General features: G+C 56.6%; 5 protein-coding genes across 5 annotated transcripts; 2 read left to right on the forward strand and 3 right to left on the reverse strand.

Moving 5' to 3' along the window:
• Nucleotides 1–56: 56 nt before the first annotated feature.
• On the reverse strand, nucleotides 57–756 carry ColSpa_09569 (U6 snRNA-associated Sm-like protein LSm2; the record flags this gene model as incomplete). The annotated part of the gene is made up of 3 exons (XM_049275781.1): nucleotides 57–379; nucleotides 466–591; nucleotides 612–756. 3 exons carry the CDS (start codon nucleotides 754–756, stop codon nucleotides 57–59), a joined length of 594 nt encoding a protein of 197 aa, XP_049131738.1.
• Nucleotides 757–2,016: 1,260 nt separating this feature from the next.
• ColSpa_09570 (diphosphoinositol polyphosphate phosphohydrolase aps1) lies at nucleotides 2,017–2,611 on the reverse strand (the record flags this gene model as incomplete). The annotated part of the gene is made up of 2 exons (XM_049275782.1): nucleotides 2,017–2,444; nucleotides 2,554–2,611. 2 exons carry the CDS (start codon nucleotides 2,609–2,611, stop codon nucleotides 2,017–2,019), a joined length of 486 nt encoding a protein of 161 aa, XP_049131739.1.
• Nucleotides 2,612–9,082: 6,471 nt separating this feature from the next.
• On the forward strand, nucleotides 9,083–10,360 carry ColSpa_09571 (arginyl-tRNA--protein transferase 1; the record flags this gene model as incomplete). Its single annotated transcript, XM_049275783.1, has 1 exon — nucleotides 9,083–10,360. One exon carries the CDS (start codon nucleotides 9,083–9,085, stop codon nucleotides 10,358–10,360), a length of 1,278 nt encoding a protein of 425 aa, XP_049131740.1.
• A 2,513-nt stretch (nucleotides 10,361–12,873) lies between these two features.
• ColSpa_09572 (charged multivesicular body protein 6) lies at nucleotides 12,874–13,750 on the forward strand (the record flags this gene model as incomplete). The annotated part of the gene is made up of 3 exons (XM_049275784.1): nucleotides 12,874–12,911; nucleotides 13,038–13,401; nucleotides 13,511–13,750. 3 exons carry the CDS (start codon nucleotides 12,874–12,876, stop codon nucleotides 13,748–13,750), a joined length of 642 nt encoding a protein of 213 aa, XP_049131741.1.
• A 1,079-nt stretch (nucleotides 13,751–14,829) lies between these two features.
• Nucleotides 14,830–17,434, reverse strand: ColSpa_09573 (uncharacterized protein; the record flags this gene model as incomplete). The annotated part of the gene is made up of 4 exons (XM_049275785.1): nucleotides 14,830–16,647; nucleotides 16,706–16,981; nucleotides 17,038–17,154; nucleotides 17,219–17,434. 4 exons carry the CDS (start codon nucleotides 17,432–17,434, stop codon nucleotides 14,830–14,832), a joined length of 2,427 nt encoding a protein of 808 aa, XP_049131742.1.
• Nucleotides 17,435–18,345: the final 911 nt, after the last annotated feature.

Here is an 18,345-nt window from a genome sequence, read left to right on the forward strand (position 1 = left end):
ATCAGGGGTGTGTGTGTGGTGTGCTGTATAACACGTACGTGGACGAGGAGCGACATTCAGAGCAGGATCTCGCCCATGTTCTCGCCCTCGAAGCCCAGCGTGCTCAGCTTCTTGATCCGCCCCTTGTCGCGCGCCTTGTCCTTGTCCTTCCTCTCGGCCGCCAGGCCCTGCACGAGCTTAAGGTCGGCCGGCTCGTAGCCTGGTGGTGGGTCGTCGTCCTTGTCGAGGTCGATCTCTCCCAGAAGGAGCACGTTCTCGCCGCGCACGAGGAAGATACCGCGCTTGATGTCGGCGAAGAGCCCGCCCTCGCGTGGAGGGTTGGCCTCCGGGTCCGGGTGGGCGTAGACGCGCTCGACGGTGTCTTGGAGGACAAGGTTTGCTAGGGAGCGCCTGGTTAGCCACCTCTTGTACAAAGCTTGCCTCGTGAACATGGCTGGCTGGCGGTATGACGCATGGAATACATACCGAACTGGTCCCAGCTGCGGAGGACGCCTATCAGTTTGCGCCCGTCACGGAGCGCGACCATGAGCTTCTCTACCGGCGAGGTTAGCGTTCTGTCGCGAGTAGCCCCGCGCAGCAATGCGGCCGAGACTGCTGTGGGTTTCCCATACTGTCGGTCATGTCCAGCAGCTGCGCCGCGGTCGTGAACATCTGAGGCGGCAGCTGAGGGGTCTGCTGAGGCGGCGGCGGCGCGCGGCCGCCAAGAACGGGTTGGCCCCCCTGGGGAGGGGCATCGGAGATGGTGAGGTTTTCCATATTATCTCGTTGGCATTGGTATCTGATAGTTATTGTGTTCGGGCCTGACCCAGTCCATCGATTTCGTGCAAAAGAGGGTGAGGCAAGGAAGGTGCGATGTAGCGCAGCGGATAGCTTATAACGTGGCGCGGATGAGCATCATTGGAGTCGAGTTGCCGTCTGTCACTTTGCTTGTGCTTGGGCTCTTCCACCAGGCTCGCTTCTCAGGTAGGTTACGCTGGGCCACAGGTGTGTTGGATCGAGCCATCATCATCGTGGGTCCCGCCCACCCCTGGCACGGCCTGGCGAGCGAGCGCCAGCGGACAGCTCGCCAGGTGCGGCATCGGAAGCGATGTTTTTGCGTCGTCCGAAAAAGACAGGGCAGAAGCTGGAAAGCCCCATGACAGGGGCTCGAGCACAGATCATTCGCTGGCTGGAGCCGGGCTGCCGGGGCACGTGAAAGGCGGGGCATGAGTCAATCCCTGCTGTCAAAAATTCTGATGATCTCAGATGCATGCGGGGCAGTCGCAGTCGCAGTCGTGGCGGCAGTCCCTGATACCGCGGAGGGGTAGCAGCCAGTCACCAATCCGACCGAGTTTTTGACTTTTTGGCTTTTTGACTTTGCCGGCGCAGGCTTCTGTGTCGCGCGGATGACAGGATGGACGGTCTCGGGTCACACAAACCCAAAGGGCTGCAGCATGCTTACTTCTAGCTTCGTGTTGCTTCTCTCACGATACTGCTCTCTGCGGCCTACTGTGTGTTGTGTCTATCTATAAGATCGGAAACCGTTTGTTCCCGCAAAAAATAAACCCCCCCCAGGAATAAAAGAAACTGGCAGATCCGATGTGCATTCGTTCCGGAACAGTCATAGACGACCATGGCGACCTGCCGCAATCATGCCTCCCGCTTCGCCAATTCGCATGTGTAGTTTACCCTCCTATGCATCCAAGCCATGCCCAGCCCTGGGCCGCTCCTTTTTGGTTTTTCGTCATCTATAGCAAGCAAGCCAACAACGCCCGTATCAATATGCAAAGTGTTTGTTTGTTTTTCCACGTTGGGTCAGTAAGAAATCGCTTTCGTAGAGCAAAGGAAATCGGCCTCCGGGGTGTTCGCCAGGGGCCGGTGCATCGTCAAGAAGTGAGTATAGCAACATATGGGCGCGCATTCTTGGATAGCGGCCGGGGAACTTCGTGATACTTCGTGCGAGAGGGATGCGCACTTTCGCTCTCACGATGAAGGGCGGGGGACGAGGGACCGAGGCGCCTGTGCGCCCAACGTGTATCATGACTTCTTCATAGTACATCTAGTCAAGGCTTCGAGGAGCTCCGGCCGAGCTGCCAGAGCGTCCGTGGCTTGTTCGTATGTCATCCACTTCCGCTCCCTCTTGTGTCTCTCGGGCCAGTCGTCCTCTTGCGTGGTGACGGTGGCCTCGTAGAAGCGATATAAGGCCTTGGCCGAGTCCTTGCTCGAGTGTTTCGGCGCACGTGTTTCGACAATGTCTCCCAGGTCATAGTCGATCTCGATGGTGATACCGGCCTCTTCCCAGGCCTCACGTGCCGCCGCCTCGGTGCATTCTTCGTCCGTCTCCCAGCCGCCCTTGGGGAGCACCCAGCCCTTCCGGCGGGTGGACTGGATGAGGAGGACGTAGCGCTTGTCCTTGGTCAAAGGGACAACACCAGCAACCAAGCGCTCGCCTTTGGAGTTGTAACCTGCATTACCAAGGTGTTAGTGGGTCCCGCGCTGCGAGCAGGCGCACCAGGGTCGGGGGAGAGGCTCAGGGTGGAAAGGGTGTCGCCTCTGTCCCGTTTGCGCACTTACGCTGCTTGCTTCTTCCCGTGCGCGACTCCATTGTCCGCTCCTTGTGAGAGGAGGCCATGTCTGGCAGCCTGACTGTCGCGGGATTCGTTGTGGGATGAGGTTGGAGGGGGTGGGTGGTGGGTGTGGGCTGCCCTGAGATGCGGATGCTGTTACGGTTGCGGTTGCGGTGGGCGGTAAGTCCGGCAGCTTTTTCCCTCGCAGTTGGTTTACAAGTCGAAAGCTGTCCAGGCTGAGGGGTAGGTGTCGGGGTTTGATACGGGCTCAGAGACTTTTCAACAACATGATCGCGTATTCTTAAGTGATGAAGAGGTTGATGGTGACGGGACGTGATCCACGGCGCGTGCTGAGGCTTCGGATGTGACCGGTTGAGAGCTGGAGCTTCCAGATTTCTCCAAAGGTCTAACCAGGGTACGCCTCACACGGTGTGATCGTATGTACGGCGCGCAGCGACAGCGGTGGCGGCAGAGAGTTGCTAGGGGACCGCTCGGATGGGTTCACCACGGCGCTGGAGAAACGAGTGGGACCAGCCTGTGTCGGGCTGGCAGTCGCACGTTTCCGGCCAAAGGGCTAACCTTGACCGAACCGAGTCACTCAATGGCTGCAGCGAGCGAAGGCAAGTGGGCGGGAGTCGAATGGGCGAAAGGAGCGAGGTAGAAGAGAGCAGGCAGTAGGAAGGCTTGTCGTCCGTCTTCCTTGGGGGTTTTGAGGGGATGGCTGACGAAGGTTGGTTGGCCGGAGGAGAGAGGACGAGGAGGATCAGACAATAGGGCGAGCGTCAGACGTGACTGAGGCACCAGCTTGCGACGGAAGACCCTGGCGAGAGAGAGAAGGTGAAAAGATTGTTTCTTTGGCTTACGACCTGGCCGCAATGGGCACGGGACAAAAAGGGTTCTACGTGGAAAGAGAAGGAAGCAAGACGGGGGAGGGTCAGGAAGGAAAGAAGCTGCTGGAGCCGTGGCAGTAATAAAGCTGGAAGGAGCTCTGGTGCAAGCCAGAGGGTGGCATGTCTCGTGCCATAGGAGCAAAACGGGGGGGAGAGGAACGGGCTCCAGGGGAAATTAAAGTTGACTTATATACTTAACCCTTTGAAGACAGAGCTTGTGCCTTTAGCAGCCCATGGCACCCAGGCAGAGTAGGACTACTAAGGTGGTCTAGCTAGCAGGCTCCGTACGGACCAAAACCCGAGGAGGGAGAGAAGAAGAAAAAAAAAAAGGTCAGGGTATGATGCCAGGCTAGGTTGGTGTGGAAGGAAAGTGTGGTGTGGCTGCGGCGTGTGGGAAGCATGAGCAGGTGGGCAGGTGGGCAGGACGAAGAGAGGCGTGGGTTGAGCGCCAGAGACGGTCACCCAAAACGAATGTACACAGTCGGAAGACAGAATAAAACAAAACCAAAAATCAACAGGGTGTGAAAAGGGGACCGGGGATGGGCGTGAGAAGTGACATGCATGGCAAAGCTTCCCCGTTGGGTATTGGATTCAGGGCAGGGACAGCTCCTGACCTGGGAAACAGAAAGAGCAGGAGGGGGACCAGTCACGGTTGACCTGCCCAGGCAAGGAATACATACCTCAGGTACACTCCAAACTCCGTTGCAAGTAGTATGTATACCTCTCCCCAGCATCATCAAGCGGCAAGCCAAGAAAAAAGCGTAATGATGCCCCTCCCCGTCAACTGGAGCTGGTGGTCATTCTTGATTCATCTTCTCTGTCGCCTGTTCGAGGTCACTAAGCGCCAAGCCACAGGCAACCTGACTCCCTCTATCCAGCGTGGTGAGGAAAACAGCAGGCCACTGCAGCAGCCTGTATCGGTCCTCACACTTTGCACGGTCTGGTACATGACTTGCCGGACGGCGTTGGACGACACCGCCGCTAATCTTCTTACAGTAACTTGATGGGCCCGGGTTCCAGCTTCACCGTCCACACGCCCAGGAACGGGACAAAGTCCAGGGCCAGTATTCCAGCACTTTCTTACAATGAACGCCGTGCCAGCGACAGGCCCCAGCTGCCCTTCGTGTCGAGGGACCAGAAGACTTCATTAATCTTCGGACATGGAGTACCTGCCTGCCGCCCGCTGTTCGTCGACCTCGCCGCCGGCTCGCTTCAACGCTCAAGCATTGGGTGCCAAATGTGCCGCATGCCCTGCAGGCTCGGCATCCACTGCACTTGCGGCAGGGCATGTTCCCAAAGCTGCGTTAGAGGGGTGGGGTGCTGCAGCTGTTGTCGGGTCGTGATGCAACTCAGGCCCCAGTCCCGTCCAGTACGGGTGGGAGACCCCAAGCATCCGTACGTACGAAGTACCTCGCCAAAGCCGCCGGCGACCACCGGTCGTCCTGTACCTCCTCCCATCCTTTGTCCACCGTTTCGATGTTTTTGTGTACTGGTTTCTTTGCTCCCGACTGCTGCAGTCTCCCACACACCGTCCCCCCCACGAACTTCGTCAGTCCTAGACCTCGATACCCTGCAACTTGCAAATCGTTCGCATTGTCGCTCTCAGTTCCAGCCATGTCGCCAAACTGCAAGAGGCTGCCAGCTTTGAAACAAACAGACATGCTCGAACTGGCACTTCCTTACCGAACTGTTCTTTACCGGCCCAAGGCCCGTGGCATGGCTGATCTAATCTTTGCTTTGAGTTCACTCGGCGTCTCTACAGGCTCTGGCTTGCCGAAAAGAAGGCTAGATGATCAATCTACTAGCTCTCGACACAACTCTTTTAACCACGCATTTTCTCGGCCCAATCACTTTGGACCTGGTGCTGTACCTCAGGATCAACAGTGTACACCTACACCCTCGGTCTTTCTCCCCCCTCCATTGCTTGTCTTTCTTACTCAGTTTGCCTGTCCATCGACTGTGTCCACCCCTCTTGGCACGACTCCAACGGCCTGTTTCCGTCTCGCTGCCGGCTTGATTTAGTAGGCAGAGCCGGGGACACCACTGGACCGAGTCCAAAGCCCCAACGCTCACACAGTAACCGCTTCGTGGCTTGGCCCCCCCGGGCTAAGGGCGCGAGGAACAAGCATCTCGCTGGCAGATGTGCCCAGTGCAATTGATGCCGTGCCGCTCCGGCTAAAACAAGCAAATGCTGGAGCGTCGGTTGGTCAGCGTTCGCCAGCGTCGCCATGGTCTTAGACTCGGCGACGCTGCCCTGGGTCAGGCAGGGCAAGACCTGTTCACGATGTACTGCCATTGTGCATGTAGTAATCCTGCTGACCCTGTCAACCCTCTCCCTCGATAGAATCTCGAAGCCGTCGCCCGAGCTACTACGCGAGGCTTCTTTGTAGGACCGGACTGTGGACCTAGCCTATTCGAGCGCCTCCTTTGATGTGCGAACAGCGTGGCAGATGGAAGCTAATTGACTTCTCTCTCTCCGAGTTGATCACGAGAGACTGGTGGCTTAGGATTGCTTCGAGTTTGCTGATCAAGAACACAGACCAAGCCACATCACTACGCGGAGATACCTCTACCTCAGCAGGCCAGCGAAAGCGCCAGCCTGCCGTGGTATAACGAGCAGCGACTTTTGATACGAGTGCCCGGTTTCTTGCTGGGCAACAGTGTTGTTGCCGCGTGCTACTATGGGGAGGATCGATAAAGCATAGCCTGCAAGACTTTCAACCAGGTACCGATTTAGTTACACACGAAGTTGCACTTCTTGTTCTTGATCCGGACTTCAAGTTGGGCAAACAGGCGCCTTCCGGTGACGCTTCAACATCGGGTTCGTCTACTATGTGGTTTTAATCTGACATTCCGCACTAAATCTATGACTTGCTCAACGACATGGGGCTGTCGACAAGTGCATTGTCACCAACAGTCCCAAGACAACAATTCCTTGGGATCGCCGCAACAGCAATGATGTACAGAGCTGCATGACCGGTTTGAGAGCTGACCTGGGCAAAAGGCAAAAAGCCTGTACGGTTGACTCTTCCATGGGTGGTCCCACTGATCCGGTTCTTAGTTCCGGGGGCTGCAGCCAACCACCCATCTTGGTCCGTTAGACTCGAGACGTTGGCGGGATGCATCCCACACTGCATCGGAAGACACTGCTACTGGAGGACAACCAACCACTTGAGTGATGACAGGCTGGGGTTCTCTTGGCCCAGATGAGCGTTGCTTGTGGGGGTTCCCGTTCACATAATGTCAGCATGAGCCAGTCTAGCACCTAGCATTCTCATCGGCTTACCTTTGCTTCTCTGCAGCGAGCCGTCGCATCCCACGCAAAACAAGTGCGGCAGTGAGCGATTGGAGCTTTGCAGCACGGCAGGCCAGAAAGCTTACCACGCAAATACCTTCCCTGTCAAGGAACCGTTGGCGGGTACGTACACCTGAGCTTAGCATTGCTCTTCCTTCACAGACCTGTCCCGTGAGCGGCGACCCGGGAGCAACACAACGACGTACAACACCATTAATGTCACCCACCACATCCATCGCGAATTGCAGCTAGTCGCGGCATTCCCAGACTCTCCAGGCCGTTCCAAGTCTCCTCTTGCCGGTGTTGAGCACGCCGGCTCGACAGCTCTCGTCACTAGCAGCAGTTCAGCTTCCGTCCCAAATAGTACTGTTTTCCCACGCTATCGCATATCATCTTCCCGGCCAGGTCCATTTCTCGCGTCATTCTCCGATCCGACAGAGCCGCCGCCGCCGTATCCTGGCACGGTGTGTGCAAATCTCCCTTGGGCCAACAGAATTGCGAGCCTGGTCATCTGCCGTAGGGTAAAGCTGGCAGCTCGCAGCCCCCCATGCTCTGGGCTCTGGGCTCCTGCATATCCGTGCCATCCATCATCGTCGTGTGATGAACCAGCAAAGAGATGACAGGTAGAGCGGCGCAGAGCAGTACGGAGCCCAGCCCAACCCACAGCTTCCAGGCCCCTCGACACTTGGTCCGGCTTACATAGGCGCTGATACGCTGGCGAGGTGGAAGCAGAGCAGTCAGTCAGGCAAACCACCGCAGTCTGTCTGGACGTGCAGGGCGCCTTCACTGGTCAGGAAGGTATCAAGGTAGGTTAGGCGGACAGGCAGGCAGGCAAAAGGAACGTCGTCATAGCTCCTCGCCTTGGGGGTTCGAAGGCCACGATTGGATGTTAATTAGCCACCTACAGACTACATATACAGACCGACCCATGATACTAGCAGGCCTCTTACTATTCAAAAGGACAAGCCTTACGCATCACATCCGCTTCGCATCCCATCCCACTCGCCTCGCTGCGCCAGGTGCAGGGTAACGAACGACACGGCCAACTCGCCACTAGCATTTACGGCTGCTGCATCCAAGGAAAAGAAGAGACCGTTAGTTCGCGTCCGACGACCAGCCCCTCCCCCCATCTCGAGCTCCAGAGCCCCGCCAGTCCACCTCACTCCTCTTCTCGACGTTGCAGCGCGTGTGAGGTGAGAGTTGCCGTCCGCAAGTACACTCGCAAATCGACTTTGCAGCAACAAGTCAGTCTATCCAGCCATATCGGCCGACAACGTCCGACAAACCAGCGGCTCCTCAACCACCGATCCTCACCTCACCCCAGAAAAAGTACCTTACCCCTCTCCGCCTGGTGTTGCACATCAAGCAACCGTGGGAACCTTCACAACGAATATCAGGCCAACTTTGCGTACTTGTCCAGCGCTAGTCGAGCTGGCTGCTTCCCTGGTGCGTTAGAGCGCCCAAGTCGCAGCAGACAGCCATGGACGACACAAGCATGCAGACCCCTGATGATGCATTGTCCTATATAACCCCAATCGGTGAGTCGTTCATCCTATTCTCTCCTCCAACCATCTGCCCCCGTGCAGCGTTTCCCAACCGTCGTTGGCTCGTGGCGTTTTATGGGGAAGCTCCCGTCGTCGTCCCGCCACCTGCACATTTGGCTTAGTTGCCCTTTTCTCGTGCATCTGCGCCGATCGATGTTACCGCATCCCCTTCCTTGTCACGCAAGCCTCTCTGACTTCAATCCCTCGATGTCGGCGCAAGTTGGGCCTGCGCGATGGATGCGCCCCGGCCGAATCCCACGCTCGCTGGGCCTTCTGTCTTCGAACTTTGGGCCGCCTTCTCAGCAGACCTGACTTGGCTGCCGGGGCACATGATTGTTTCTCCCACTCCCCTCTGGCCTTTGCGAAGGACCCTTGCAGCTGGTTTCGCGGTTCGGCTGTATATGCCCGAGAGCGCCGCTGGGAGATGGGGGTTCGAAGTTCCTCTAAAACCACAACGAGCGAGTGCTCGTACCCATACCGTTGGAGCTCCATACATCAACAAAGATGGCTTAATAAGGCATTGCCTCGCGATGACATTTGGACTAACTCATGCCTAGGCTACTCAAACTCGTCGCGCTGTGGTTATTGTGGCCGCCAAGGCAAGAGTCAGTCAAAACGTGAATGCCGTCCCGCGTCCCCAGAGTCATCCCTCGTGAATTGTCCAAGACTTTGGGTCACAACGTTATGTTCTCCCACGTCATGGCGTCTTGCCGCATGTCATCATCACGTTAGCCGCACGTGGGCTGGCCAAAGGGTGACCTGCAGCCGTATCACTGTGAGAATCCAGAGTGTAAACGGTTTACTGACATGGGCTATCGTTTTTTAGGCTTCTCCTACTATGCTAAAGCCACATCCCTCACTCCCGAATATTATCAGACCCTGTTGGACCACTATTGGAGGCGCTCCGGCACGACCCTCTATCGGCCGGACCAGCTCCATGCGTGCTGTGTTCACTACACTCTCCGGCTGGACTCCACCCAGTTCAAGCCCACCCGGGATCAGCGCCAAACGATTAACCGCTTCAACAAGTTCCTGACGGGAGAGGCCTACACAAAGGAGGCGGCCCGTCTCCACCCGCGCACACGCGAGCAGGCAAGGAAGCGGGATTCCGAATTCGATCTGATTGAGAGGGTCCACGAGGCGGAGTACGACTCGCTACAGGTGCCTCCCGAGCCCGCTCACGTCTTCACCGTCACCCTGGAGCATGACGACTTCACCGAGGAGAAGTACCTCGTGTACGAGAACTACCAACGCGTCGTTCACAAGGAACAGCCTGCGGATATCACGAGGCGTGGCTTCCAGCGCTTCCTGTGCGAGTCTCCTGTTCAGCGCAAGACAATCACGACAGCCGATGGCAAGGAGCAGCGTCTGGGATCCTTCCATCAGTGCTACCGCCTAGACGGCAAGCTGGTGGCCATTGGCGTCTTGGATTTGCTGCCCCACTGCGTCAGTGCCGTGTACTTCCTCTACCATGAGTCCATTCACAAATACGCCCCAGGGAAGCTGGGCGCGATTCGCGAGATTGCTCTGGCGAGGGAGGGGGGCTATCGCTACTGGTACCCTGGGTTCTATATCCACACGTGTCCCAAGATGCGGTACAAGATGGACTACATGCCGCAGTACATACTGGACCCAGAGACTCTAGCTTGGGATCTGATGGACAAACGGGTTACGGACCTTCTTGACAAGAAGCAGTATCTGAGCTTGTCCAAGGAAGCCCCCAATAGTCTGGGAGATGACGGCTCCGAGGAAGCCACGGAAAAGACAACGGCAGGCAATGAGCTTGCCGGGGAAGACCCTATGGACGAGAGCGACGACGACGATGGCGATACCTTTCTTTTCAACACTGGCATGCCGGGCGTCATGTCCCTGGATGAGATTCGCTCCATGGACCAGATGGACCACCTCAAGCTGCGAATAGACGGCTCCGGCATGCTCTTCGAGACGGGCGACCTGGTGGCCTGGCAGCGTCAGGACGTCGGGGCGAGCGGGTGTCTGAAAGCTGGAATTGCAGAGTTGGTGGCCGCTTTGGGGCCTGAATTGTTGGATGATCTAGTAGTAGACTTTTGGAATCCTCATCTTTAAGGGGTTTTATGAAATGAAATGTGTGACTACTTTATTAGTGCCTTGGAAGACTGTGGGCAAGCCGCACTCTACCGAACTCGGAGCCTCAGTACAAGGTCGTTTCGATACTTTAGACCCTTGATGAACGCCTTTGTCGATTACCATGTCTTTGTTATAGTAGGGTGTCTATGCGGACCTTGGAGCATGGAGTAGCAGTTTGGGGTGGCCAGTCTACAAAGACGGCCTTGCCCACTAACCTCTGAGAACTGGGTGCGACGAGATTTTGGAAACACCACTGTTTCATTGCCGGCCGACGACAGGCTTCCTTGACGTTAAATCACACTGCACGGTTCATTCACTATACGGGAGCCCGGTGTTGTTCATACCAGTCACGATTCAAGGAACACTCTCACTATCTGCCTTGGCCAACCTCGAGCTCGTGAGCACACAACTGTCCCACGAGAGTCGCACGCTACCTTCACCCTGACAGTGGTAATCTTTTGAAGCGTCGAAGCCGGCACTGCACCCACTTCTCGCTTTGTGGGTTAACAATGCCCATTGCTTTCTCAGATGGCACGGGATGGTGGGGGTGGCCTCGGGCCAGTCAAGTTTTGACACGTTCTTCGGCCATTCGTGGGCATTCCCTCTGCGAGTCAATATGACGGTTGTGATGTGAGAAAGAAGCTATACCACGCGCAGGTAGCTCTACCCAAACTTGCCATTTTGTAGCACAGTCAAGTTGTCCCGGATAGCACGACTGCCGCGTAGATAGTATTACGAGAAAAGACCATGCCGTTCGAGCCTGATTACCCAATGCTACTTCACATTTATGCCCTGACTTGATGCAACCACACCTGCGATACTGTACATCTGGAAGAGACGACAACACAGAGAAGACCCCGTTCCTGGCGTGAGGGCCAAGTAAATCCACCCTGAGTCTGGTACTCTACTTGAGCCTACTAAACCTACCATGGTGATACTGTGGGCTCGGTGGTTTCGTATACAATGGGCTGGCTAATTGGGCACAAGGAATGAAACTCCGACATGAGGGATGGTGCAAATACATACATAGAGTTTTTCAAGTGTCACCGACAGCCTCACCATAAAATAACGACTGCACTAGGAGGCTGCACGCCTCAAGTTACACTCACTTACATGCGATTTAACCCTTTCCTCAATATGATAAGCATGATCCAGCTCGTACATCCAGTCACATCATTGGAGTCCACCCATACTCGAAACTGGACTGCCTTCTTGGCTAGACAGAGGCTTGCAGGATCCCTCAACCAAAAGTAATGCACACACGACTTTTTGTCCCCAAGTGAGAGCCACTATGAGTCTAGGACTGTTTCAACTTGACAAAGCGGTTGTGAGCACTACCCGTAGGTGGTCGCGATGACTTTTGGTCGAATTTCCAGCCAGCCATAAGAGTGTAGAGATGGCTTTGCTCTCTAAGAGACTGATATCATTCTATACCGTTCATTTACAGCTACCCAACCAAGCTGAGAGAGCCTGTGAAGAAGTATTGCGTCATGAGTCTATTCTGTGCCTTCCCGGAAAGATCCTCCCTCGCTCCTGCCATACTTCACCCACCGCCTTTCATCCCATCTCTGATGCCGCCTCAGCAACCAGTCCCGTGACAACTCTTGCCCTCAAGGTCCTCAAACCATCAGGCACCAACGGCCTCCTCAACCTACTTGATTGCAAAAGAAGTCGGAAAGGGCATCACCAGCACAGAAGGCGGCCCTCGGGCGTGAGGGTTCAGGTCAAACTGTGAGATATGGTTGAGTCGCCAAGGTCGATCGTTCGAATCCTACCCGAGTCACACCAGCTCCGATTTTCCGACTTCCGCACCGGACAGCCTACTCGACGACAGGCTAGCGATGAATTTCGACATCCCGGCATGTGCACCAGAGATGTAGCTCCCACCGGGGAGTGAACTCTTTTGACCCTCTAGATCTATTGATCTTGGCTTCTGTTTACGTGCGGAAGGCCCAATCCATATATGTAAAAAAGGGGTAACATTTCAGAGACGCAGGATTTCTGAGGGAAAATAGGCTTTGTACATCTGATGTCTTGAAAAGAACATCGCGACACCGTCTTACACGAGATAGGGGCTCGTCGCATCGTGAGTTGACGGCATGGAGTCGCGAGTTGGTTGGCCCGGCAACAGCAAGTACACATGTACCGCTCTCCCGTCCTATCTTATCGATAGTCGCATCGCCCCACCCAACCCACGGAGGAAGTGACAATGACGAACTGCCCAGCCCGCCATCCGTCGCAGCGTTGCGCCTCGAAACCGAGCCGGGTTCAAGCACGAGACCACCACCATCCACACCCCTCAGTCACCGATCTCCGACCACCGCCCGACCCTCGACGACGACCGTCTCATTGCCATCACAACAAATTCGTTCGTTTCGAAACTTCGACACTGCTTGGACTACCCGGAATCGACATCTTGAGCTCCTCCACGAGAGGAACCGCCGTTCCGAACCCGCATCACCCCCCCTCTTCCGTCCCCGAATCTCTTCAACATGGGCGGCAACGCGAGCAAAGTCACCGCCCAGGACAAGTAAGCCACCGTCAATCTCTCAGTCTCCGACCACGAGCGCAGCGTCGCGTCAACGATGCGCAAACCCCAGACCGCCTTAACCCCCCAATCCCTCCTACCTGCTAACGCACCCTTCCCCACCTCCAGGGCCATCCTCGACCTCAAGCTTCAACGCGATAAGCTCCACCAGTACCAGCGCCGCATCACCGTCCTTACGGACAAGGAGACGGCCGTCGCCAAGCAGATGCTCGCCAAGGGCGACAAGCCGCGCGCGTTGCTTGCCCTCCGCCGCAAGAAATACCAAGAGTCCCTCCTCCAGAAAACCGACGCCCAGCTCGAGCAGCTCGAGAAGCTCACCTCGTCGGTCGAGTTCGCCATGATCCAAAAGGACGTCGTCTTTGGCCTGCAACAGGGCACCAAGGTGCTCAAGGAAATCCACTCGGAGATGGGCGGCATCGAGCACGTCGAGAAGCTCATGGGCGAGACGGCCGACGCCATCGCTTATCAAAAGGTTTGTTCACTGCCGCTCGGGAACCCCCCGCACTTGGGGGGATGCGCAGCGCAGCTCCGTTCTGTTCGCATGAGGGACGCGATGCTGACGGGACCTTTCCGCCTCACAGGAAGTCAGCGACATGCTCGGCGGCCGCATCTCGGTCCAGGACGAGGAGGAGGTCGAGGACGAGCTCGCCGCCCTCGAGGCCAGCGTCGCCGCTGAAGACGCCGCCCGCAACCCGCCCAAGCAGCACAAGCTCCCCACGGTGCCCGACACGGAGCTGCCGGTGCCGGAGGCGGCGCAAGAGGAAGAGGAGCCGGCAGCGCAGCAGCGGGTGCGGGCGAGGCAGCCCATGTTGGCTTCGTAGCCGGCTTGCGTCCGTTGGCACTCTTCCATCACATTTCCTCGCTATTTCTTCTCTTTACTTTACTTGAGCCCGATTCTTGACGGCGGGGATGCCAGGGGGGGCGCTTTCGAATTTCGACGCAAAGCATTCGTGGGGTTCTGGTTGCATTTTCAAGGAGTTGAGGTTAGGAGGGGGGCGCGCGCCTTGTTTCTTCTAACGACCTGTTGCCTATTTTCCATCATCATGCGGCGGCGGCGATACGACAATAGACAGGAAAGGGTGTTGGGATGCATATTTTGTTGCTTTTCTGGATTCCTTTGACCGCTGTACACCGCCGGGCTGTTACAGAGTGTGCCGTTTCAACGGGTGCTAGAAACCGCCTCTCCGGAGTCAAACATATGCGAGCTGATGCTCCCCGGAGTGATTGCATATGAATCTAGATGTTGATGGCGATTCACTTCAGTCGAGCTGGGGCGAAACGGGCTTGATCGCTCAAAGGTTGACGGGTATTTCCATTCCGTTTCATAGTGCCGTGTTCCTCCAAGCAGTCCCAACCGGGTCGTGCTGTTCCTCTACTAAGTAATGAATTGGAGCATTTTTTGCTCGTCGGTCTTGGGTATCAACGTAATACAATCCGTCTATGCACTTTCCTCAACCACACGCAGTCCTACCCCGTCTCCTAAATGAAGAACAGAGGTCCACGCCTGCCTCCTAGGCAAATCAAATCCCTTCTCGATCAAAGATGCTATTCCTTCAACGCCATGTAAATGCTGTCGTCCATGCTTGGTCCGCCCAATTCCAGATAACCGTGCCAGGTATGTACGCTGTTTTAACCTTGTTGCGAGTCCAGTCGTGGTTCATTCAAGCACAATCACATCGTCGTTTGCGCGTGGCCAGTGGCGCTGTGCAGGAGGAGGGGGTTGTGATGGTGGGTATTGGTCAAGTCCGAATGGGTCCCCTGCGCTTGGCACCGGCCTCGCGTGTTGATAAACGGGAATGCCGTATGTTCCTTGTAATGGATGGTATTGATGATGTTCGATTGGCCTACACGATCCACAATGTCAGTTTGAGAAATCGAGTCCGTCGTCGACGCCAATAACTTACGCTCCGCCATAGACAGGCGACGGAAGATCGCGCTGGACAACCCTCTCGGCTCTAACTCTCTCGACGCGCTCATACCCGGGCCCATGGTATGAGAGGTCAGCAGGAGGCGGTCGCTCAGCACGTCTCACGTAAACGGCTTGTGCAGGAACATCAGCCGGCCGGAACTGGGGCGGATCATAAGTCCTATAGTCATTGAACGAGGGTCTGGCATGGTTGGCAAACGCCGAGGGGCCAGGCCTAGCAACAGTGCGCTCCCTGAGCCTCAGGAAGCCCTCCTCTGCCAGCCCGTTCCGTTGTTCCGTAGGCCGGTCCTCTCGCAAGCGGATGAAGCCTTCATCCATTGCAATGGGCCGATGGGGGTCCGGGCCATTGTCACGCCGAGGGCGGCGGACGGCGAGTATCTCGGCATCAGGGCCGAATCTGTCCCTGACACTCTCACCCGTGCGCAGGTAGACTGTGCCTTGGTGAACGTTCTGGTCTTCAATCATGATGGGATTGGCCTTCTCTCCCAGGACGCTGCCATGCCGTCGACCGTACTGGCCTTCCTGGTGCGGAATCCTATCAACATGGCCATGCGGTCCGGCAGTGCCATAATCTCGTGCTGGCTGGTAACCGGCCGGTCGAGCGGCATCCTGTGGCACACTGTGGTATGACATCTCAGGGGCTCGAACCAGGTCCTGGTCTCCAATCGGAGCTCTAGCATGTACGGGATAACTCTGGTGGACCTGAGGTCGATGGAGGTAGTGTTCTTCTCGCACAACTGGGCCACGAGGAGGGGAGTTCAAGCGGTACTGCAGATCGTCACCTCTGCGCTCCGTGTACTCCACCATGCCACGGGTAAAGCGTGATGGAGGCCGTAGAGAATCGGGCGATCTTGGCTCAATGGATGGATGCAATAAGTCTTGCAGTTGGTGACTCTCCGGTACCCGAGCACTTCCATGGGTCATGGGACCGCGACTGAAAGAGCTGCCAGTGTCATTTACCTTTTGCATTGTAGAACCGGACGGCACGTATTGGGAGCGCGTGGGCTGAGGCCGCGCGGGATAAGTACCATTCACGTGCTGCCCGTTCTCATAGAAAATGTCGCCGAACTGTCCAGAGAGAGGCCGCAACTGCGGATACGGATGGCCGCCATCATTCACAGGAGCTCTGTTCTCAACAGGTGCAGCAGGCCGGCCCGGAGGGTACGCGCCATGACTGGCGGAACTGTCCGCCATGCCTGGCTGGTCGGAACGACCATCGGGCGCTCTCTGCCGCTGCATGGCGTTGTCCCAAGCAGCATCTCTAGCAGCTTCATATCGGCTAAAGTTACGCTCACGGTGCTTAGCGCGTTTGCGCGCCCTTTTGGCGAGTCGCCTAGATGTTCCGGGCGTCGCATGGGGCACCGGGGATCCTGGACGAGACAACACCGCTGTCGACAAGCGTTTACGGCTGTTGGCGACGTTCTGGGGTGCGGCCGGCGCCGACACCCTGCCAGTGTTGTGAGACCTGTCAATGAGTATCTCTGATGATTCGGAATCGGGCTCCTCGCCCGAGTCCTCGTCATCCGAGTCGTCAGAGAGCACCACGACTTCGCGAAGGATTTCGTCAAGTTGGTTGCGGCCGTTCTCATCGTCACCTCGCCACTTGACGAGGATGTCCAGGCAAAGCTGCTCCGTGGCTCTTCTGGCGTTGTGCCAGGTTGTTTCCCTAAGAAGCTCGTCATATCTGGTGTGGTTGTGTCGGATGTGCGCCAGGACAGCAAGCTGCACTCGCCGCGAAAGAGAAAGATCCTGCTGGAGCCCCACGACCAGATCGCCCTTGAAGTGTCTCCCCTGTGATAATCTGTCAGCGTTCTTTGTCCATCTACGCTTCGTTCGCGGCTCCACCAACTTTCTGGAAGGCATGATCGATGATCTGTTGTCGATCGGTATTTGGGATCCGGGGGAAAAGCTCGCGTAGGGCGGCGTCCGCCTGCTTGTCGATTTCGTCTTGGTCATCAGGGATTTTCTCGACGAGCCCTCCGTCGCCTTGGCCGATGAGTTCGGGGACGTAGACGTCGGTGAGCCCCAGCTCCGCCAAGGCCCGATCCACGATGTTTTCGCGAATGTGGTACCCGACCCGGTGGATTTGCAGGCTCAAGTCCGATGCGTCCTTCTTTGCTTTTGTCTGCAGTCCATGGGGTAAGCCGTTGCGCCTGCGCCAAAATGGTGAGTCTGCCTTACCACAATGTATACCGAAGCGCCCAGCTCTCTTGAGATGTCCTGGCATCGCTCGGTCAGTTCAGGGTTCCCAATGGGAATGTATCTCATGCCAGGAGGCGGGTCTGTGTTCGTGGTGTTCTGATTGACAATGGTTAGTCCGACGGCCGGTACGCGTCGAGAGAATCTCGCCCTAAAGGCGTACCTCGAGAAGCAGCGGCTTCTTCCTCTCTTTGTTCTCGATAAACTCGAAATAGGATTGGTGTTTGTTGCTGGCGATCGCGTTGACTGGTTTCGCGGCGACGAGCCCCGGCGGCAGCGGCGCGCTGCGGTCAATGGGCTTGCTGACCTTGCCGGCCTTCTTGTGCCGATCCTTGGCCGTGCCACGAGGGCCCGGCTGTGTGCGTTTTTCTCTCCCCATGTCTGATGACTCCCTTTGTTATCAGCTTACCATGGTGGTCGACGACCAAGAACCTCTTAACGCTGTCTGTCCTCCCTTGCCCCCCAAAAAGGATGATAAATGACAGTTAGTGAGAACGACGACAATCGATGTCTTGCACTGGAGCCAACACGAAAGATGGTGGTCAAGTCAAGTACGTCAAGCCAGAAATGGCGCGTCTTTGGAAGTAGCACCTTCTCCTCGAAGGTGTCGACGTTAGCAAGTGTGGTACTTGCTGCCGTGCGAAGAAGAAGAAAAGCAGGAGTCACGCAGGATGTAGTAGACAAGGAAGAAAGTTCAAATGCCCGGGAGGCAGAGACTTGAATCTGCAACTCGTCAAACAGGTGCGGCAAGAGCTTGTTGCACTTGGAGAAAAGGCGCGCGGGCGATGCTTGGATGCAGAATGCGTGGGAGCATAAGGTCACAAGTCACGACTGGACGCCGGGGCTGGCTGAGGCAAAGTAGTTCGACCCGGAAGAAGACGCAAGGTCGCCCAACGAGGTCGGGTCGCAACCTGGAGGAATCGGCGGGCTTATCGCCACGTGACGATAGTGGCGGGCCTGGTGTGCACGAGCGCGGGCACCTGGCGAAGGCAGGCAATCAGGTGCCAGCACAGCACACTGAGAACGGCTCACCGAAAAAGTTGACAGGCAAACAGGCAGTCTGAGCTCTGCTTACGGGAAGAGCTGGGGTAGCCGGACCTTGTTTCAATCGCAAACCTTACAGACAGAAGGAGGCATCCAGACTTTCAAATCGCCCGCCCATTCGCTCTAGAGCCGTGGTACTGACGGCATGAATGGCCGCGGCATCCGTAGGACAGCATGAGGTCACCTGCCAACTGGGTCATGGCGTCTGTTGAATTGCTATTGATTGATTGCAGTTCGACTCCGAAC

The sequence above is a fragment of the Colletotrichum spaethianum genome (assembly GCF_022836535.1).
Source record: "Colletotrichum spaethianum MAFF 239500 DNA, contig29, whole genome shotgun sequence".
Taxonomy (NCBI): Eukaryota; Fungi; Ascomycota; class Sordariomycetes; order Glomerellales; family Glomerellaceae; genus Colletotrichum; species Colletotrichum spaethianum.